A 23,952-nucleotide genomic window follows, 5' to 3' on the forward strand; every position below is an offset into this window, starting at 1 on the left:
ATGAACTGGCCAATAGATATGGTATGATGGCTGGTAGGCGGGCACAGGAGGAAATAAGTCAAAAGCATGCAGTATACACAAACCAAATTTCTTTCTTTTCCTGTTGTCAGTTTTACTGTCTGGAAAACATTTGGCTCTCAAGTATGCAACCTGGAAATAGCAGAAATACATTTTGTAGATGTTCAAGACCAATAAAGAAATATTACAACTCCAAACCTGGTTTCTCTTTAGCTAGCTGCTTGTCAAGGACCAATGCAGTCTTTTCTTCTTGAATAAACATTCTGTCGATCATCACCATCTCAGCTGATGGACTCAACCTCTGTAGATAAATAAGATTTGTAGTTCAAAGGATGTACTTCCCTGTCAATTCACAATGTTTTCACAACTCCCACTCACTCACCTTCACCACTCACGTTTAGAAGGTGCCAAACTTAAAACAGATTTTCAAAGTGAATAGATAACTCAGTAAACCATCACCAGTTTTATGACTTTTTTTGTAAAAACATGACTACTTATTCAGTAGTTTTAGTGGACCGACAAGCACCTGTTAGAAAATGTATCTAGCGCACAGCTGAGCTCAGTAACTAAGTCACAAGCCTATAAATCAAGGAGACTTTCAGTGGATAACCTACCTCCTACCTTCAAAAAGGAGGACTGCATAATTCAAAATAAACATCTTGCCATGATAATAAACACTTTTTTTCTAAGGAGATAATGCAGAGAATGTCAAAAAGTACTACACCAAAGTATATTCAAGTCCATTGTCTAAAATTCTACAGAATTTAACTGTGTAAATGATATGTCCCTTTTTAGACCTGTTTTATCACAAGCAACAAGGAGAAAGGTAAATGCAACATATACAGTGAACTCCTTAATAAAAAACAAAATGATACTTGGGATTGAATACTGCATGAGTAATAATTGCCTGTTTACAGAGTGCCATTTTGTATTGTGATCATGCTCAAAAATGGGTAGCCAGAATATTTTTACATTTTTAGGCTAATGGTATAATATCAGGATGTAAAAATCACTTAAGTAAGCACACGGATGTTAAGTTTACAAGGACAGCAACTTATAAGTGGTAAGGCTTTTCATTCAGAACACTTTTATATAACATGATTGAGAATATTTATAACTATTATCTATTAAATTCACTGGGTCATCAGTTTAGAACTGCACACTACAATACTAAGATCAGTGAATCATTTATTTTAAGACAGAGCTCTTATGAACTATGACAGTAGTTAAAGTATTAAAACCAAAGGTCATTTCAATTATGACTGTATCTTTAAAAAGCATTACAAAATAGATAACATTAAATTTACAACTACAACCAGGGAAAGCTGTTCAAAATGGAGATCATTTCTGAAAATATGTAGGTAAGGCAGAAACATTCATATACGACTGCAGCTCCTTACAGGTTACGAAAACAGACAGATTGAAATTTTTATTTTTTTGCATTTATAATAGTAAAGTGAAGCATTAAGTTAAAGGAACTGATTTTTGAGGCATTTATTTAACAGCAGAGTGAAACATTCATTTGACAGCAGTCATTAAGACCATACCTCTCAGCACTCCAGATTTTTGCAGAATGTCCAGACATTGAGACATTTTGACTCACATTTTTGTTCTGTTTCTCCTAAAATGTTTTCTCAAGTCATTGAGGACTGAAGTCAATAAATAATCCCAGACATTTGAGTTTCAGCTTTCATATCCTTTAGAAACAAAAAACATGCTAATGCAAAACCAAAACTAGTTCTTCTGTCAACGTTTTAATATTGTAACAGCAATATTTAAAATGTCTCTGATTTTGTGCCAGTGATCCCTCACTATTTTTGGCTTTGTCAAGATTTTGAGAGACCTAACAGGCTGACAAGTAGGATTATGGCTACAGTAATAGTGAAAGCATTTGCATTTTACTGATAAAGGAAAGCAGTATTACAACATATTTAACATTTAAAGCTACAGAGTGAGGTACTTAATGGCTAAAGATTTAAACCAATTGCAGAACCAGCTGCAAGCAAACACTGACATTATTTACAATAAGAAGTTGAAGAAAATCAAGTGAAGTTTCTTATCCTGAAGCTAAACTGTAAAAACATACATCTGTCAAGGGCAAAAGGTATTAAATTGTGGGGAAAAATAATCAGTCTTGATACAAGAGATGCAGGACATGAAAAGCAAGTATGGAGAAAAGCTTGCAATTAAAAAGCATGTTCTCTGCAATTATTTTGTTAACTAGTGGAAGCAGTCATTTATTTTTTTTAATCTGTTCCATAACCATGCAGTTGTCCTTCACAATTATGCTGGCACAAATGAAGAGTTTTCAATTGTAATACAGTAGACATATGTGCGAAAAAGGGGTTGTGGATGGATGAATTTTCTTAGCAGTAATCACAAGTACCTCAAAGTGCAGAATTTTTTTTAAACTGCACAGAATTTCTTTGCATGATTTCAGGCCAGTTATTACCCTCTTCCTGGGGAGTTGTCGACTCTTATTTGGAATATACTGCAATAAAAGCATACGCATTTGTTGCACAGTTAAGCTCCAACTAATGATACTACCAATGTCCTATAACGTAATGACTTTGCAAGAGACGCATTTCCACAAAGTACCACATCAGATTGGGGGTGAGGGGTTCATTCAGTAGTTTTTACTGATCAATTGCAGTTATGTTTTTGTAAGACTGGCAGATTTAGATTGCTTTACGTACTTTAAATACCTGAAGATTGTGGTTCCCCATTGGCCAGTCATATTAATATATGCAAAGGAAACGGATCTCGTCGATTTTATGACCTTTGGCTACCTTCTCATTTTGTACTATGAAACCAAGGGTTTGCATGTAAGCCAGTCTTACCTTTGCTGAAGATTTGGCTATGGTTACAGCCTTAAACTTCATAACTGAAATAAGCATGAAATATATCCACACTACCACTATACATGGCTTCACACTTTAGGCACTGTGCCATTTTAAATGTGCAGAACTTTTCAGTGCTTGCTACAAAGTTCGCATCAGAGTCAAGTTCTGGATGGAAGTGGGAAAAACTCCCCCCTACCTTCTCAATTAACTGTAGTTGTTCCACATGAATACAGTGTTTCCATTGTGAAGCTTTTCTCAGCCATCTGACAGTTTACAAAGATAATTAAGAGCCTCAGCAACTTTTTTTATGCTACCATGCAAACATGTATGCTTCCTCTTCAGCAACATTTACAATTCTGAGATTACCCTTTCTCAGATCCTTGACAAAGTTAAAACATTCGCAAGATGCGTGGATAACTGAAGTGAATTTAGGACTTGCAGCACAACACAGTCTTCCATACTATATATCTATTTGTTTTTATAGATTATGTTTGCGTTACCCATTTTTTTATTTACTTAACACATACTTAAGTTTGCTTAATAATATCTGTAACAGCAGCAGCTTCAGAGATGCCTATGCAGCTGTTCTTTAAAGTGCTCACAATTACTCTAATAGCAGGAAAAAGGTAAAACAGTATTGGATTTTTTTTTTCTTTTTTTAAGAATAGCAACTTTTTTATTACATTACTAAGTTAAGTGTCCACTTGCGGCCATGGCAGTGCTATGATAATACAGTACAGCTTAACGACCTGACTTACCATGGGCTACATTAATGAGTGTACATTATATAGTAACAATTTAGAGTACTGATCAACAATGATTTTGGAATGTGGGATGAAAACCAGAATAACCACAGAAAGACCACAGTGATGCAAAGGCAAAAAGCAGAAGTTCAGACATTGAATGGACCCAGGAGAAATTAGGCTAAAATATTACCAGTAAGCCACCATGAAAACTGTTCATCACTTTATTGCTCAGCTAACCGAACAGAGTACAGAAAATAAGCATGGATTTTGGCAATGCCAGAGTACCCATACATGGACTTATTTTTGCTCCCATCTTTATCAGACTTTTCAAAAGCCTGACCTTGTTGCACAAACACTACTTCTGCAAAGACAGAGATTAAGAGGAGGCTTTAGTCAATGTGTATAGTAACAGTCTGACAGCTACCTGAGTAGCTGCCCACAGTTCAATGGTGATAAGCTGCCCTCTCATTCAGTTATACATCAAAGCAAAGAGTACATCAGGAATCCCATCCTGGCCTACTCAGTTTTCACAAATGCTTTACATTATTGTTACAATTATTGTGTCTTGGAACACAAATACAAATGCTATAGTCAAGAAAACGCACTAGTGGCCGCACTTTTTAAGTAGGCTGAGGAGAGCGAATCTCCCATCAGCAGTTCTCACTACCTTCTACAGAGGTATGACAGAAAGCATCCTGACGAACAACCTCCAAGTATGGTACGGAAGCTGCTCTACCTCTGAGCGCAAATCCCTCCAGAGAATGATGAAGACAGCCGAGAGGATCATTAAGACCACCTTATCACCTTTTCACGAAGGGTACTTATCCAGATGTCTCATCAGGTAAAGAGGAATAATTAAAGACTGCACTCACCCTGCTTACAGACTGTTCCTGCATCTATCATCTGGAAAGGGCTTCTGAAGCATACGTTGCAGGACTATGAGATTCAGGAACAGCTTCTTCCTTAATGTCATCAGGCTGCTGAACTATAATAACCACTACACTCCATGATGTCCAACTGGGTCAGTAGAAACTGTCTAAATTTGTGCAAGAACCTGGTTACCAGTCTCACCTAATAATATTAATGCAACATTCACCATGACTAACTTATAGGCCATCTAGGGCAGTAGCAATGTAGTAAAATATCTTCTTTCAGTGCAATACATGCAAATTCGTAAATTAACCATAGTGCAATACGCTAAGGTCTACAGTGCAATCCTCTAATGTTCACAGTGCAATACTTAAATGTCTGTTTTGTTTCTCATGTAAGTAAGTGTTCAGTTCAAAGAGTGTTAAAATGTGTTTCTAATTATGTGCAATATTAGTCCGTCTACCTGGATGTCTGTGATGTAATAGCTGGGTGTTAACATGTGTAAATGTTTGTGAAAATAGTCAATATGTTGTCTGCACATTGAGTCTGGAGATACGGAATTTCGTTCAGATTTTGCACTTGTGTGATTTCTGAATGACTATAAAGATTACTTTGTCAATAGTGGTATATTATACTAATTACTCCATTTTCATTTATTCTGGTAAACCTGACTCACTGCTAAATAACTAGCAAAAGGGATTTAGCTACCTGAATGAACTGCTCTTATAAAGAAAGATTAATGAAAAGAAAAGGCATTACTTTGGTGAAAAATCCAAAAATATCAAGACAAAATATAACTGCTTTAAAGAAAATGACCACCTATGGCATATTGTGACTATAAAAATCATAACACTTTTTATCAGATGGCAAAAGTTACTACAGTCATAAAAAAATGCTGGTCTTGCAATGAACCTCGCACATAAGCACACAGCACTGTCTGGATTGGTGGCACAGGGGGATAAGTCTGGACTATGACAAAAATGACCTGAGTTTGATCAGGTGTGCCTTATCCTTGAAGGCAGGAAGTATGCTGTGCAGTCCTCCACTGAGCTGTAGAAGGGACTAGAGATCCGAAGTAATGTCCGGGGATGTGGAAGACAGCTTAGCAGGCACAGCTGGTTTATGGTTCTGGAGCAGAGCATGCATTCAAGCCATTCAGCATTACCCTCCCAAACTGAAATGCAAGTCAGCATGCTATTGCATGATTTAAGACTAGGAAAAATCCTAAATATTCATCAGGACAAATGAGTGTTAGGATGACCACACACTCCCAGTAGATCAACCCTTGCCCAAAAACAGTAGAGATGACAAGAAAAGCCAATGCCCTTGACCTGTAGCATCAAATGAAGACTGGAAGGTCAGTGGAATGTCAAAACAAAAAAAAAATATGCATAGCACAAAAGGGAGTTTTGTACTTATAACAGGATGCTTTCATTTCAATCATTTTCTACTTATCTGATCTGGATCAGCAATATTAGTGCTCCCAAAACTCAAGCTCCTTTATGAATTTTCTCACCCATAATCCCCTAGGGCATCCATCTTCCTCAGAACAAATTTGTCTGCTACATAAAAGGACAACTAATAACAGAGAAGACCTAAGCAAAGAGCAGCCAAGCTTCCAGATGATCTGCCAGGTCATCCACAAGTGACAACTGGAAGGGGGAAGAAGGGAAGGGAAGGATGTTGTATCAGACGGACAAGGATGAAAGGATCCAGTGTTACGGTAAATACATAACTACTGTTATCCTAATCATTCAATCCCATCTGATCCAAATGATGGGTTAGAATCTCTAGCCATTTGCATCCCTGGATGGTATCATGACAGGAAGCCCTTTAGGACTGTAGCCCCAAAAGAGGCTCTGGATCTGGATAGTATATTGAATTTGTACTACCTGGCAACGTTGTGCAATGTAGGCTAAGCTCCTGCAGTACAAATTTAAAGAGTAGCATTTCTGAAAAAGACAGTGAAGGTAGTAATGGCTCTAGCAGAATGGCCTTTTGGCTTGGCTGGCAATGATTTGTCTTGAGAAAAGTATGCAAAGGAGACCGCCATCTAGAGTGTTACTTTAAACATTCTTTGATCAAGTTTGGTTTTGAGTAACTGAAATAAGTACTTGTCTTTCCTGATTTGTTTGGTTTGATGAAGGTAAAAACACATTTGTCTATGCAAATCCAAAGTATCAAAAATATATTCTCCTCTAATTAGAATGGCTAATGAAAAAGACTGGGAGATGTGTAACTTGGTTCAGATCGTTTTCTGTCACCACTTTTAGGACAAAGGATGGACTGGTTTTGAAAGGAAATTCTATGCTTGTGAAAGACTAGATACTGCCACAAGAAACAGTTTTCTATGACTGGAATTTCAGATGTGCTACTGTAGCTTGCTCAAAAAGGAGGGGGTGGGAGGGATTCAAATATATTAAAATCCCAAGGGGAATGGACCCTTTAAGGAGGGTGAAGAAGGAACGTCTCTTTCAGAAAATTTGTGCACAACCTATGATATGCAACTAGGTGAGAATCATATCATTAAGGAAATCTAAGATGTAAACACGTTAAACTTTGATAGAACAGCTAGAACTTCAGTAAAACTATTCTGATAAAAAACTAACATATAAGATGCTAGGGAGAGAAGCAAAAAAAGTCAATTGATGTCTAGATTGGTTGCCCAAATTCAGAAGCATTTCCACTTACTTTGTATAAATTGCAGGCAAAGTATTTTTGGGATGCAGAGATGATTCATACCATACTGGTAGACTGAGCAAAGGATCTGAGGCCATTAATGGATTTGGAGAAATCATCCAGTTAACTTCAGGGAGGTAAATCTTCAGGGAGGTAAATCTAAGTGAGGATGCACGGATGGATATGACAAAAAGATCCATGTAAGGATCTAGAAGCAAGGAGAGCTTCATCATGTTAGATCTGAGCAAGGAAAACTATTTTCAGTAATCAACATAGTGCAATGAGAAGTAATGTGGTTATGCATTCTGTTGCCCTCTGCAAGAACGTGGCTAGTGGGGGGGGGGCTGTCAGAACAGAGCATCTCGTATGGCAGACATGATCTTTCCTTCCTGCTTACTCCACAGCAGTCAAGTCTTTCACAATTGTTCCAAATAGGAAGGAACCATCAAAGGGGGGAAATTTGTGATGGACACTTTGAAACTGTCCAGAAAAATTAGACGAGTGCAGCTAGGTCGGGAGATTCCTGGAGAGACAGGCAATAGGATGCATTCAACATTGTCCTCACTGTGATCTTCAATTGCCTCCTAGACTCCGGTGTGTAAGGCCCTCGCAAAGAGGCAAAACCCTGTTCTCCTAAATCTCACTGGAAGCAGTTCATATGAGTAGCATAATTTAATTCTCTTAAGGCAAATATGTCCAAGGTGCAAACGTGTTTTCCTATTCTATCCACTGTCCTGGACTTGTTATTTGGCAGACAGCTGCTGACTCATTGCTTGCTACATAAATCGTTCCTGCTGTATGAAGCAATCTTGTTGTCTGTTCTACAAAGATGCAAGAGGGTTGGGTCTCTGATCCATGTAAAAAAAAAAAAATAAAGTATTTGCATTGTTTTTAAGATTAAGGGAAGAGCATCTCATCAGCAAATGCACTTTCAGTGCAACGTAGTTAAAACCTGTTACTTACTAATTTACTAACTACAAGCCACACCAATATGACAATCCTACTTGTGGGTCACTGCATCAGAAAACCTCTTGCAAGCAACTCTGGAAGTGAGTATCAAAACAAACGCAAACAAAAGAATGGAGTAATGATAAAACAGTGAATGAGAACACCAAACGCGATTTCTACAAATTAAATATTAATGCACATTAAAATGGCTTGCTGAGTACAGTGGGATAACATTTATGACAGTGAAATAAATCCACATAAGGACTACTTTAGTTAATGAACACAGAGAGGTATTTAAAAAGTCCTCATACTACTACCCTAGTGCAATTTACCCTTGCTTCTTCAAACAGTAGGAGACGGTACTTGTTCAGCATTGCCTGTGTACGTTTCAGCAGCTGGGTGGAAACCATTTCAAACTCTTCATCCACTGTAAGACAAAAATATACATTACGAAAATAAAACTGAAACAAACCTAAGATATCTGGGATGATACACAGGTCCTATCTAAACGAATGACAAATGAATAAATTTACCTAAATCAGTGATATCAAAGACACCTCGGAAATAAAATGTTTATTTTAAAGGTACTAAGTACTGAAAGTTACAGACCCGATATGAGAAAACACTGCAATCAATTAATATAAAATAGCAGGCACTCTACACATATGGTACTAGTGGCTAAATAATCCTCATTCCTTAATGTAAACTAGAAGGGCTTTTACTGTGGGTACCCTCGACGAGATGTTACTCTGAAGTCACCATTTTTGCTGCAAAATGTGTAGACCCTGGTTGGGCTAGTTTTACTCCTTTTTTCCAAGTTTGCTTTCAAGGACTGCTGCAGAAGAAACAAAGCCAAACAACACTGTCAAACTCAGAGTTAAGGAAGATGCACACAAAACGTACAGGCAACCAAAGAAGTTCTCTGTTCCTGTGAATTTTATCAAGACAGGAAAAAAAACACTAGTGGTACAGAAATATGTTACTGCTATATATGGACAACACATATTCAGGGATAAATGTTAACACTTGCTGAACGCAGCTACAGTCATGATGATGTAGTCAATGTTATTCTAAAAGTTGTTTAACTTGTTATAAAAGTTTAAATTAAGATCTTAAGTTTGCACCCAAAAAAAGTATTTCTGTGAAACTACTTAAACTGCAACATTTACAATGAAAGCAGCAATCAATGTGCCTTGTACTTCCAGTTACTCTGTTACCCAGGACAAGATGAGGGGCTGCTGGTGATAGGATCATTCAATATTCTCTGTGGTGGGCTAGGAAAGGGAAAGCAGGTGGCTCTTTGCAAATGATACTACAGTTACATAATGTGCACAGGAATAATTTATTTATGAAATACATATACACCTAAATAAATGTGAAAATGGTAGGAGAAAGAAACTGCTTTTGCTTCACTTATTCATCGTAATAGCCCAATGTGCAGAATTTAATTTTTATGAAGATAAGAATCCAGAAGTCAGGAATAAATACTGTAACAAATATACAAACATTACTTCAGAAAAAGTAAATTTTAGTCAAGAGTGCTGCAAACGTAAACATAAGCATCACTGCTGCAATACTATTCCATACCCACAGGGAAATGGTCACATGTGGACATCCAGTTTTCCAGCCTAATTTCCATAAATTTGTATGTCCCTAAAACATAGCTGTATTCATTCGCCTGTCCAGAACATCTGTATATTTGTCTAAAATGGACAGTAGTCCCTAGAGTCTTAAATTCGTTTTATGCTAAAGAAGCCAACAATACAGATCTCATATTAGGTACCTACTGTCCCTACACCATGATTACATGACTAGCTCAGTTATCCCAGCCTGGTATGAAGTGGACAGGAGAAATTATTCTAAATAACAACAAGAGTAAGCTCTGCAAGACAAGGACATTACCTGTTTCAAGACCTCACTTGGAACTTGGGGGTATGGGGCAATTAGGAAAAGCAGTTGCACACTCGTTTTGGAGCATTGCTACATTAGAATGCAACTCTGCAATAAAGAGATACTTAAAAAATATTACACATGTCCTTACTTCATCTGCTCTCATTACAGAGAGATGGTCCCATAGAAGTTTTCTCCCATCCTAAACTCTAAGTCTGAAGATCCAACGCGGGGGACAGTGAAAGGAAGGAGATAATGCAATAATGATTCTTTTATTTGAACATCTACTCTACGTAAAGCAGAACATTCAGCTGAAAGCCTAACTGCTTAGACTGCTAATTAAAATGCTATTATATTAAAATAAGAAAGACACATTGCAACAGTAGACTGGTACATCTTTACGGATTAATCTGTTATGTTGTATAACAACTCACCTAATTTCAAAAAGTTTCCAGCTTCTACTGCTGCACTACATAAAAGAGACTTTTAGAAACGCATCAAAACCAGAATGTTTTCCATTTAGCTCTCAGTGGCTGATTTTTTGTACTTCCCTATAGGAGCACCCCTGAAGGTAACAGGTTGACACTATCCATGCTGTTAGCTTTCCAGGTCTGCATACACTAGAGACCTGTTACATTGAGTTAGTAAGGAATAAAACTCTGGCACTGGTAGTGGTTTTTATTTAAACTGTTTGACAGAGCCATGTAACCTTGTTCAGAATTAACATTTGTCTGCACCTTCTCCTCCACAGGAGTTTTCTTGGTTGAAAAGAAGAGAGTAATTAAAGTATTCCCCACCACAGGGAAGAAAGGTGTTCACCGCCCAAGCCCACTTGCATGGAAATCTGACATACAATACTTTTTCAGCTGATAATTTTCTTGTGAATCAAACAGATTTATTTGCATTTGTTTACCGGGGTAGTCTACTGGGCCTTAATGAGCCGATTTTCAATGGAGCCCAGGGGAGAAAAGCTCCATGAATAGCAAATACATACAGTATATACGTACAGTGAAACAATGCAATGAGTACAATTAAAGAGTATATACAGCAAAGGTAACGTATTTAACAATTGGATATGTTATAAGTATAATAATAAATTGACAAAAATAGACATTTCATAGCTGTTTCTGACTAAGAATAGTAAGGCTTAGACATCTGATATTAATATATAGTAAACGTTAAATATCAATGTTAGTAATCAGCAGAGGATGTTAGGTTTTGAGAGGAGACGAGGTGCAGGTGGCATTTCCATAAAGAAGATTGGTAGTCTCAGAGAGGTTTTGAAAGTGGCAGGATTTTGAGTTGTCCAGACAGTCAGTGGTAGGGCATTCCATGTTTTGGCTACTGAGCAGGAGTATAAAAGCTGGCACGTTAGGTTTTTGCACTGTCAAAGGGTGCTGATTCTTGGATCTGAGCGGTCCACTTGGATGGCAGAAACTGAAACCTGGACTAAGAGCAGGGCAGTCAAATGGTTTAAAGATTATTTTATGTGCAGTTGTTAGTTGCACATAGGAAAGGTGATGAGGTACTTCAAGCCATTTCAGAGACTGAAGAGCAGTGTAGCAATGGGTACAGTGTTTGGCATTAGTAGTGACTTTGGCTTTTTTGTTATAGCAAGTCTTATGTTTAGCTTTTAGGGAGGACTGAAGATTAGTAAGTAGAGGAGCACCATACAAGAGAGAGGGTAAGAGATAAGTGGAAACTAGAACTTGTTTTGGGGAGGTGCTGCGGAAGTGTTTAGAGGACTCCTAGCTTTTGGTGTGTTTTCCTCATGCTATGATGTATGAGTAGGTTAAATTTCAGGTGTTCGTCTACTATTACTCCTAATATTTTTGCGTGAGAAACAAAGTAATTTGCAGTACTACGTTGAGAAAGTATAGTGAATTGAATCAGGCTTTGTTTAATGGGGTTGTCTTCCTAGGAGTGAAAAGCATGAGGTTGGTTTTGCATGGGTTAAGGGATAAGTGATTACACATCCAGGTCTCAGTGGAAGTAAAGGCCAGTTGAGCTGTCAAAGTTCAGAAATGGAATCGGCTGAGCTTATAATAGTCGAGTCATCTGCATACCGATTGAGTGATGCTTGGCCTAGTGAAGAATGAAAACAATTGATGAAAATGCTAAATAAGAGGGGTCCTAGTATGGAGCCTTGGGAAACCTCCATTAGAGACGTTAAGATATGGAGAGAGGGAATGTTGCCATTGAACAGCCTGTCTTCTAAGTAGCTTGAGAACCAGTTGAGAGAGGAGGGGGAAAGGCTGTTTTTTTTCAGAGTTGGATTAGAAGTACAGGGTGGGAGAAAGTGTCAAATGCTTTTGACAGGTCTAAGAATAGAGAGGAGACAATTTTACCAATGTCTCAGGTTCTGTTAATTGTGTCTATCAAAGATATGAGGGCAGTTATAGTGCTGTGACCTGGTCTGAATCCGTGCTGTTTGGGAGACAGGATCTGGTTGTGAATCAGAAATTTTAGAATTTGAATATGTATGCATTTTGTCCAAGATGTTTGAGATGGGTGAGAGAATGGCTACTGGTCTGAATTTTGAGATATTAGTATTACTGCCTTTATGAAGGAAGAATAAATGTTTTTTTCCAGATTATGGGGACATAAGATTCTTGAACGGATCTATTTAGAACTATGGCAATAGGGTGGGCAATAGCTTCAGCTGCTAGTTTTAGGAAATGAGTAGGTAAGTTGAGCTTGAGAAGTAGTCTTTTTATTGCGGTGGTTGGAATAGGTTTAAAAGTGAACATGGGTGTAGAACAGGTAGAGGGGTTGTGAGGAGAGTAGGAGGGTGTGGTAGAGTGGGAGCAAGACGATAACTCTGAAGGAGTAGTAGGGTTTGGGTTACTATGGGCTTATAGAAAAGTAGCAGTGATACCTGCTACAGTATCAATAAAATGAGAATTGGAGAGAGGAGAGTGGCAATTTCATGAGGTGTTTTTGTCAGGATGTGGACATGGGTTGCTTTTTATGACTGGATTTTAGTAGTGATGTAACAGGAGTTCCAGAATTTTTGGGGGTTTAACTTACAGTTGGTTTGACGTTTCAGGTAATAATTTTCTTTTTCTTTTAATAACTTTTTTTCAACCTGGTTTCAAAGTTATTTAAATTTCAGCAGGTCGGGTGGGTTTTTATTTGCTAGCCATTGTTTCCAAACTTTGTTCATAGGTGTGTACTAAGCTAATGGCCTTGGAGCCTTTGCAAGCCTAGCCCAAAAAAACTGCCCGGGCACCGTGCCACCAGATGTTAGTTCACAGTGCCCTTATCCAGCAGGGCACTGGAGTGATCCCTGGGGTCAACTTTCTGTTACCCATCCACTCGTCAAGATTTCTCTTGAAGTGGGCCAGTGAGGTGCTCTGCTTGACATGAATGGGAAGCTTATTCCAGAGTATGGGCAGTCTTTGGGAGATGAACCTGTCCCTCCAGCATATTTTGTTAGTTGCGGTAATGAGGATGTGATCTCTGGAGGGTGTGGTGCGGGGTGATAGGGATTTCTTTAGGTGTAGCATTTCAAGTAGGGCTGAGTCAGACATGGCTTTGTAAGTCAAGCAGAGATCACCTTTAATTAGATAAGAGACTGAGAACAGCTGAAGTTTCTTGAGTCTGTCCATGTAGGACATGTGGTAAAGGCCTAGGATCCTTTTTGTGAGGTACTTTTGTGGCCTCGCCAGCTGTTGTAGGTGTCTGGTCAGGCACATGCCAAACAGGGCATTATATTTGATGACTGATCTAATGAGGGAAGTAGAGAGGGATGATGACCTCTTTCTTCCTGGATGCGAAACCTTTGGTTATAAGATGCGCCACTTAGAAGGACTTTCTGACCACAGTGACACTATGGTGTTCGATGGTGAGGTGGCTGTCTACCTGGGTGCCCAGATCTCTCATTTTTTCTTATTCAGTGCTCAGTGGGCTCCCATCAACATGGTAATTCATAGGCAATGAGTTTTTTTCTAAAGGGGATGATAAAATTTTTTGGTGTTAAGCTAGAGGCCATGGTTCTGACACCAGTTATTGTTCTCAGAGAGGCCCCTTTTGTAGGATGTCTGCATCACTTGGGGAGTTGATAATGACTCCTAGCTTGCAGTCATCAGTGAACTTGGTCAGCCAGAGTTCTTCTGTGTTGGCTTGGACTTCTGAGATGTAGATGCCAAACAGGAGGGGGCCCAGGACAGAGCCCTGAGGGACTCCACTCGTGACTGGTCAACAGTCTGACTTGGAATCCACAACTTTCACTCTGTAGGTCCTGTCTGCGAGGCAATTTGCAACCCACCTAGTGATGTAAGGACTGATGCCTAGTTTGGTGAGTTTATCAATGATACCCGAGTGGTACCAGAGTTGTCTTTCATGAGTTCTTTAGTGGTCTTGGTTAGCCATAGGGCACGGTTTGCTTTTATGCACTTAAAACAAAGAGGAGCTAGGTTATGTAGTACACGCAGAAATGTTGAATTGTAGTAGTTAACCACATCATCTAGAAGAAGACTTTTTAGCATGTACCAGTTAATGTTTTTGTAGAGCATCTGAAGATCAGTGGCCTGAATTTTGTTAGTTTCCTTACTTGTTTATACTGATGTAGCTTTTGAAAGGAAAGGGCAGTTCGGTGAACAAAGGCAGGGGAGATGGTCACTGAGGGTGTTAGGGAGAGTGTTGGCAGATATTTTATTGGGGACAGAGACCAGAACTCAATCTAAAATGGAGCCACAGTCGTCGTTCCTATTAGGTCTAGTTGGTGAAGTGATAACCTGAGTGAAATTAAATAGATTGACACTTGAAGATGTAATGTTAAAGTGTCTAGCCAGTTGATATTTACATTGCCCAGGATGATGGTTTAATTTTTAATGTTTGTTGGAAATCCAAGCAAGGATTTACTCCAGTAAAGGTATGCTGTTGTCAGGGGGTATACAGAGAACTATTATACGTATTTTTGTGCCATTCATTTCTAGAAAGGAAATAAGAATTTCAGCATTGCTAAATTGTGGAGTGGAATCTGTGTATGGGACTATTTTGTAGGTGTTCAGAAAGAACAGTGCAACACAACCTCCCTTTTTGCGTGGGTCTATCTGTTCTTAAGGTTGTGAAGCCTGGAGGGAGAAATTCAGAGTCCTTAATGTAAGGTTTTAGCCAGGTTTCTGTAACAGCAATAAAGTCAGGTTGATTATGGGTAAGCCAAGCATGAAAGTCTGGGATTTTATTGCAAATGCTTTGCAGGTTATTTCTGGGAACCTTCGCCACCTCACACTAAATCCAAAAAAAAGATCATCAAAAGTGAATCATCTAGAAAGTCATCTGTAGTTGCTTGATGTCAGGGTACATAAACTCCTTTTGCAATGTGGGAGTAGACGGTCTAGGAGGAAAAATCTTACTGTATCTTTAGCAGTACCATCAAAATCAGTGGAGAGGGTGGAAAAGCATAAAGGAACATCTCCAACCAGGAAAATATGACAGCATCTGCTCTCCAAGCTTGTTTGCAAGGATTCCTGCAAAAGAATGTTTCTAGTTGTCTGTTCTGAAAGGAGGCAAACAGATACACAAAGTGTTTTCCACATCTGGATCAATTTCCTGGTATACCCCTGGAGTGAGTTTCTACTCTTGCAAGTCTATCCAGGATCTGCTGAGTTTGTCTATCATTATGTTTTGCTCTTATGGTATGCAAGAGGTCTGAAGAGTCGGGGAGTGTTGAAGCGCCAACTCCCAAGCCATCATTACCAAGTGGCATAGTTGGTATGACTTGGTACCCCCCTTGTTTATGTATCGCATCACTGTGGTGCTGTCTATAAGAAGCAGGCATTGTTGCCAAAGATGATGCAAGTCTTTTACAGCTTCGATCACAGGCAGCATTTCCTTGAAATATATTTGGTTCTGTTTGTCCAAATTGTCCCACAGACCGTGCACTTTTTACTCCCACTGAAAATACACCCCAAGTAAAATGGAGAGTCTGTGAAGACCAAACTGCTTTGGAGTCAGAAGAGAGAAAGGAAGTTGTACAATGACAGCCATCTGATCCCTCCACACTATCCTTAAAAACTAAAGCACTTGGATTTGAGATTCTAGGGGGGGGCAAAGATGCTGGGTCCACACATTTTTAAGAACCACTAAGCCTTTCTCGTGTGCAGCCTGGCAAGTGGTACCACTGGGATCATAGAAGCCACAAGGTCTAGAACTGTGTGGAATTCTCTGGCTGAAGCCTGACTCTGACTAGAAAAATTCAGAAATACTCCTCGATAAGTTTTCACTTTGTCTTGTGGTAAAAAGATTTGTTGCATGAACATGTCTAAGGCACTTTAAAAACACAACCTTTTTTCATGGAATCAGGAAAGACTTCTTCTGTATGTTTATCTGAAACCAGAGATGAGTTAGGAAGGATAAAACCTTTGTTATACATTCCTGGCACCTGGGCAAAGACTGCACAAATATGCAAGTTGTATAAATAAGGAAAAATGTGAATACCTTATAACTCGCACTGAGCCACCACCAATGGAAGGCACTTAGTAAACACTGCTGGTGCAGTAGATAGCCTAAAAAGTAATGCAGAGATTTGACAGTGTGACTCTGATACCAAAATATTAGGAACCTCCTAAATCTGTATGCTCGAGTGTGATAATAGGCATCCTTGAAGTCTAAAGGTTACCATAACAGTGATCTGGGAGAAGGGCAAAAACTGACTGGAAAGTCAACATCTTAAATTTTGAAACTTCTACAAAGGGACTGAGGAAGGAGAGATCCAAAATTGGCCTCCACAAGTGCTCCTTTTTGGGACCAGAAACATTCTGGAATAAAAGCCCCTTCTTAAGTGTTTTGCAGGAAAACTGTCTATGACCCCTGCTTTTACAACACGCTGAAGCACCTGAAGAAACAAGTTTGTTTTGTTTGAAGGGTAAGAGAAAATCCCCATAAAAAGAAGAAAATCTATCCACTTGCTAGGTATAACCCCTACTGAATCATCTTTAAAACCCATCTGTCTGGCATTATCAGACCATACAGGAGCACCGAGGAAAGGATGACTTGAAACTGGAAAGGGAATAAGGGTAGGAGGAAGGGGAAAAGTGACCAGGTTTTTGCTGAAGTCATTCAGAAGCTGATGCCTGATCTTTTTTGGGGATTTTGGTTTGTTACCCTCCTGTCATTTTCTCTTGGGTGCACGCTTGTTACTAGGATGCATTCTCTGTTTATTCTGATCTTAGAAAAGGTAGAGATTTTAGGACAGAATTTGAGGACATGAAAAATCACAGAAACCCCATGCATTAATTTCTCTCTGTCATCCCCATGTTTGAGAACCCGAGGAGAAGTAGGACCTAACAAAACTTCTTGGTCTAGAGAACTCAACATTTCTGACTTTACATCCTCTGAAAAGTTTTGGTTATACACAAAAACAAATATCCTCAAAACAGTAGCTGAAGCAGAAGCCTTGAAATAGTATCAGCATAAACATACACACTTTTTAAGGCATGTTTAGAAACATGAGATGGGTTAGAAACAATCTAATTCACATAAGAGCTACCTTCAGGGGTCAGGGAAGATAATTATTCCAAGCATTTAGCACACTTCAAAATGAATGTCCACATACAACTCTGACAGTTCAAGATTATGAAGGCTAATGTGGCAGAAGGAAAAAACTCTGCCCTGTCTAAGCACCTCCACTCCTTATCCCCAGAAACTGGGTGTTTGGAAGCAAGGTGCTTTTTTGCTGCTTGAGCTGTGGAGTGACTGCAGAAAGATCAACTTTAAGGTAAGAACTAAAAAATGTATTTGTATATGAAACTCTGTACAATTTCATCTTATTTTTTCAGGAACTAATGGGAGAGAGTCTGGAGCATTCAGGCAGCTTTTAATAAATTCTCCAAAGCAAGCAAAGCAGGAGAAATGGGTGCAAAGACAGGGACTTCTTGTTCAAGTAAATCATGCCATCTGCCCAGCTCTGGAGGATCACCTGCCTGCTCCCAAACAAATACATCATTCAGTCTAGAAATCTTCTTACAAGTGAGAGAATTTCTATTGGTACCACGTAGGCACATTATCCACAGAAAGAGGATCAGCAGTATTAGAAGAAAATATATAGCACCCAGAATTGACTGACTGGTTAGGGTAACAAAAAAAAAAAAAAATGTTATGTACTTACCATAATGATAGATCTGTGTTGCCGTCTTCCGTCTACCTCAACCTGAGAGTATTATCAGACCAAAGTCTGGTCCAAAGGTGCCATCTTCAGCCTTGCAGTTCTGACTCCTCTAACCATAATGTTCTGCCCTAAGAGCATCTCCTCAGATACACTTTGCCTTATTTCAAACCATACACAAAACTTGTAAAAATCCTAGGTCTCACTAAACTAAAAAGGAAAATCAAGGAAATGGCCAGAACATTATAAGGATATCCCAAAGGAGCACTGCGGAGTTGGGTCTGCCAGTCAGCCAGGTGAAGAGTTAACATGTGCTGGTTTGGAAGGAGGGAAGGTCGGTCAAGATGGACGGAAAGACAACACACCTATTGTACTGCAAGTACAAAACTTTCATACCTGATGTTGTCTTTTCCATTCATCCATCTCAACCTGTGGGAAAGAGTCCACAGACAGTAATAACCCTAGGGAATTTCAGGCTAGAACATCATGCAGAATGCTGGAGCCAGAGAAGGATCTAGACATATGATACAACTTGTAAGGGGGGTTCACAAACCTGGAAGTGCTAGCCCAAGGAGTTGCCACACAAATGTAATCTATACAGGCACAAGCAAAATAGGCTACAGAAGTAGCAATTACCTTAGAAGAATGAGATTTAGGTTTGCTAGGTAAGAGATTTATCTTTAAGGAATAAGTATATGAAGTACAGTTGGAGAGACATCTGGGTATTGTCACATTTGAGTTAGGTTTGACCAATCAAGATTTGGAAAAGGATAAAAAGAATAGGTCACACTTCCTGAAGTTCTTGTTTCTATCCAAATAAAACCTCAACTGCCAAGGAACATCTAGGCAGTGAAGTACGTACTCCCCCTCTTTGTTAATGGATTTGGAGAAGAAAACTTGTAAATGTAGAGACTGATTCAGATAGGATTCCAAAGCAACCTTAGGCAGAAAAGAAGGTTTGGTCCTAAAGATAACCTTGTCGTTATGGAAAACTAAACAAAGGGGGAATGGAAGATAAGACCAAAAGCTTTGAAATACTTCATGTTGAAGTAATGGCCACCAAAAATAATGAGCGGAATGGGGTTTGAGGACCCAGGGTGGGTATATTAGGTAAGGTACAGATAGTGGAACCAAACCTGCCTCGGCCAAAAAGGAGCTTTTGGTTGCTCTGTATCAGACTGTCTTCTGGAGAAACTCTCTCATCAATGGGGATGGCTAGGGATGATGTAAAGACTCTGAAAATCGGCCTGGGTGAGGGATTCTGTATGGCAGGAAGACCCAAGAGTCAGCAATGCAACACCGTCTTCAAAGAAAATCCATCTATACATGTGTCAGAAGGGAGTCACCAAAATGATTTTTGGGGATTCCATTTGAATCTTCAAAAAAAAGTTCCCTGTACATCACTGTAAATGGTGGAAAAGCACACAGAAACATTCCTGAACAAGGGAAATGCATCTGTCTTTCAGGCCTTCTCACATGGAGTACTGGACCAGAATCTTGCCAGCGGATTGTTCAGAGAGGAGGTAAATAGTTCTACTTGAGGAACTCCCCAGAAATAGATCATATCTTGGAAGACCCCTGATCTTGTTTCTATTCATGGGGGTCTGCACTTGGCCTATTCAGTTTGCCGGTCACACAATTTTGCTCTGATGGTGTAAAGCTATATCTCAAGCTAACGTGGCTTAGTCTGCAAAGGAAGTATGACCTGGATCCCCCATGCTTTTTGAGGTGCTTCTCATGACTGTTGTATTGCCTATAAGAACTTGAAGAGGTCCGAGGGACCTAAGGTGATTCAGAGAGTTGAGTGTCTTGATCAAAGCAAACCTCTTTCATATTTGCACACTTGCATCTGTCCCTGGTGTCCCAAACATTGCATTTTTATCCCTCCTGAAACTGCTCCCCAAGCAAAGCCAGAATCATCTGTTGAGATTGACTGCTATGGAACAAGGAGACACAGAAGGGTAGATCCAGATAAAGGGAAATTTGATTTCTCCAGCAAGTGATTTCACTTCTGAAAAACCCCAGCACCTGTATTTGAAAATACAAAGGATGTTGGTGCTGGGTCCAAAGAGCCTTCAGATATAACTGTATCTTTTCTCAAAGGAAATGGAGAGATTTGAGTCATCCATTTTTAGAAAACCCACTTATTCCAATACACTGTTGCATTTCTCTAGTTGGCACCCCCTCTTTCAGAAGACAGCTGTAGTTAAAGGACAACTAGTCAGTTTAGCCAGGATGATTTCGGAGGAAGAAGTTTTTTATAGAGAGAGTGAAATATTAATGTGTATGCTTGAAAGAGGGTACCTTAGAACTTTTATTAAGAACTTGGCCAAGGAGGTACACAATAAGAGATGGGTAGGGATATATTTCCCTTTGTTCGGCAAACTAGATTGTGTTCTCTAAAAGGGATCACTTGGGTGATCAGTCTAGTGCCAACAGAGCTTTGATTCTTACAACTAATGAGGATTTCCCAGCTATCAGGAAAGTGATACAGAGGAAATGGGACATCTTTTCTATGGATAAAGCATTACATGACCGACTGGGGGAAAAACCTATAACATATAAGGACGACGAGAACATGAATAACTTTTGGAAAGACACTTGGTAGTTAATAGTTCCCTGGGCATGAGGTACTGTGGAGACTGTAGCCAATGTCAAAATGTTAGAGGGAAACACCTTCTTTATTGAGGGATATGGAGTTTTTCACATCAGATATAAATGCCACTGTTTGAGCAAACGTGTGGTGTATGTGGTACAATGTATGGAATGTTTTAGTTTCTATACAGGCAAAACAGAGAAAGACTTTAAAACTAGCGTATACCAGCATTCTCATGATATTAAAAATAAAAATGTAAGTCATGAAAATAATGGCCACAGGTTTAAGTTTTATAAATAATGGCCAAACTTTTAAGTTTTACATAGTTGATGACGTGAAGACTGATGAAAGAGGAGAGCTTGGAAGGATTTATTAGAAATTAAAGAACTTAAGTGGCAACTCAGAACAAATGCCACAGGCCACTTTAGGTTGAGCAAGAGCATATTCAGATGGAAGGCAGCTCTATAAATTTAAAGTTGTATTTAAATTTATTTTTAATATTTTAAAATTTTTAACATTTATATATACATTTTTTTAATATTCTAGGCTATTTTACTAGCTGGTCAAACAAAAGGTTAAAATTCACATAGGAAGTCGAGGAGGGGAGGGGATTTTACATACACACACATATATATATATATATAATTATGTATACATATTTGTACATGTTTTATTTATTAAAGATTTGTAATTAAATGTTTTTAGCTACAGAATGCATTACTTAATATAATAGTATATTATTTATAAAATATTTGTTCTTATTGCCACCAAGTGGACTGTGCTGTGAAGGACAAGCATTTGCAGTAGGTGGTGTGTTTATAATAATCTTCTGAAGGCAAGTGTCAATTAAATGCAAGGGTAGGGGTTTCAAGTATATAAGGAACATTTGTGATGTTTTTACTCATTCTGATGACGTCCCACTTACCAGGGGCAAAAGCGCTTAAAGTGTTTTACCTGAATTTACTTGTGGAATAATAAAACTTCAGTTTGGTGTGCTCTTGACATTTTTTGTAACTTTTTGGTGTGAAGTACTGGGGTAAATAAAATAGTCTGGTTTGGTGGATAGAGAAACTATGCTGATAAATGCTCTTCAGAATCCATTTGTCTGAAACTATCATTTGCCAAAGAGAAAAGTGGAGATTCAGACTTTCTGGAAGGGAAAAGGGACTGTGTGTGTGTGTGTGTGTGGGGGGGGGGGGGGGCTCCTGCAACAGTGATCAGTATGATACACATTTTCCTTGATTGCCTGGCTATCCTTATGTGATAGTAGGCCATCCATTAGATTCACCAAACACATCCAGTTGTCCTTCCGTAACATAAAGATGATGTACTGCACTGTGACCATATGGAGCTTGGTATGCCTGACTTACGGATTTAAGCCACTGAGATCCAGGACTGGTCTGACGCCCTTGTTCTTTAGTACTAAATCTCAAGTAGAACACAGATCCTGTTTGCTCTGGTGGGACCTCTTGAATGACTCAGTTGAGAAGCAACTTCTTTACCTCTGCTACTGCTTGCCTTCTTTACTGAGGTGCAACATGAGGAAGGGGGTCTGATCTTTCTCGTTGGGAAGAAAAAAGGGGACTTGTATAACCTCTGGATACAACTCTCAACACCAAGGCATCTCTCAAGCTCTGGGATAGAGAGATATGACCCCCCCCCAAGAATGTCTCCAGAGTGGCAGCCAGACAACCCTTCCAAAGAACTGGAAGGGCTTACTGGAAAAAGGTCCAAGGAAGCACTGATTTTGCCTCCTGAGTGACGACCATTAAAAGCCCACCCTGATGAAGAACTGTCAATAGGGGTGTCCTAAAAAGACTGCTGGAACTTTCAGAAGAAAAGCTGCCACCCACACCACTTACTGATTCTTGGAAAAGGACCTCAGAAGGGTTAAGAAAAGAACTCCCAACAGTAGACAGCATCCTACAGGCTTATTCATGCCTGGTAAGTGTCTCTTTTACCTTTGGAACAAAAAAAGAGAGAGGGTCTATCATACGGAAATTGGATAATGGATGCCTTGAAAAACATCGGCAAAACTGCAGAAGCACATCTAGGTATAGGAGGTGCATGGTGATACCAGTACCTGCAGTTCGGGCCATGCCATCAACAGCATTGGACACAAGCCTAATGGACACAAGTTCTAGATTGCACTGTGGACAAATGAGCTTTCAGATTCCTCTGGGCATGCGGAAATGGCTGGGTCCTTACCAACTTTGACACTTGCAAGCTGATGAGAATCTAAGGAAACAGGAGGAGGAAAGGGTCCAGGTGGATCCAACCCAGCTACAGGGGTACCCAACTTGGAGCAAGACAAGATACTCACCAAAGCATTAAAAGCTGACACAGAGGCTGGATGGCTGAAGCTGGCTCCCCTTGGATTCAAGGACCTGAATAAGAGACCAGTATCCTGCATCAATCCAGTCAGATTAGATGTTGAGATCAGAGCTGAGTTGTCCCAGGGCATAAAACTCAAGGAAAGGGAAACTTCCAAATTTCTGAGAGTCAAACCCAAATTGGGAGCACTGATCCCCAATCTCCTCAATTCTGAGATGCATTCAGCTCCAGAAAGGCAGACAATGAAATCATCAAGGATGGTACAAATGTATGATGCATGTAAGCAGTTAGCACCAGTATAGGGGGGGAAGGAAGATAGATGGTCAGATATGTGGGCATCGGCAGGAAAGGATGTGCCACGAGTGGAAGAGAATGGGACTGATCTGAAGGTACCACCACCCCATGTTGAGGACCCGAGGTGAAAGAAAGGAATCCCTAGGTCCATATGTGCCTGCAAAAATGAACACATCCACTGCTCTAGATCAAACTCTTAATTAAAGGCCTCCTAACTGAACTATCAGAGCGGGAAGAAGCCGTGGATGCTGGATTGACACTTTCCTGACTGACATATCTGAGTCTGAGCCTTTGAAATGATAGAGAGGCATACAGATCCAAGTATGGGACATTTCTGGCAAGAACTCAGCCAGGGTAATGGGAAGAAAGGAGAGTGGAGACTGGCCGAGAAGGAATGAACTGCTGAGAGGAAGGGGCTAAGAACTAGATGACTCCAAGTCCAAAACCATAACCTCTGGCAACTGATGCCTGATGTGGCACCAAAGGCACTGATTTTGGAAGCAGAGGAGCCAAATACTGCTGGACCTTCAGACCTGGATGATCATCCAAAGAGGATGAAGAACATTTGCATTTGCCCTTCAATTTGATTTTAAAACTATCCTTAGAAGATCTACCCTTGTCGTT

At 39.5% G+C, this 23,952-nt stretch overlaps 1 protein-coding gene across 1 annotated transcript in view; it reads right to left on the reverse strand.

Moving 5' to 3' along the window:
• BICRA (BRD4 interacting chromatin remodeling complex associated protein) overlaps positions 1 to 23,952 on the reverse strand; it is a 2,119,634-nt gene that overhangs the window by 17,150 nt on the left and 2,078,532 nt on the right. Inside the window, exons 16-17 of the mRNA XM_044070712.1 lie at positions 8,437 to 8,531; positions 217 to 319 (exon numbers count right to left, since the gene is read on the reverse strand). Of these exons, the coding sequence (XP_043926647.1) occupies positions 217 to 319; positions 8,437 to 8,531 (198 nt within the window). The remainder of the gene's footprint in view (positions 1 to 216; positions 320 to 8,436; positions 8,532 to 23,952) is intronic.

This window comes from Protopterus annectens, chromosome 1.part0, assembly GCF_019279795.1.
Source record: "Protopterus annectens isolate FY-2018-M chromosome 1.part0, PAN1.0, whole genome shotgun sequence".
Lineage (NCBI taxonomy): Eukaryota > Metazoa > Chordata > Ceratodontiformes > Protopteridae > Protopterus > Protopterus annectens.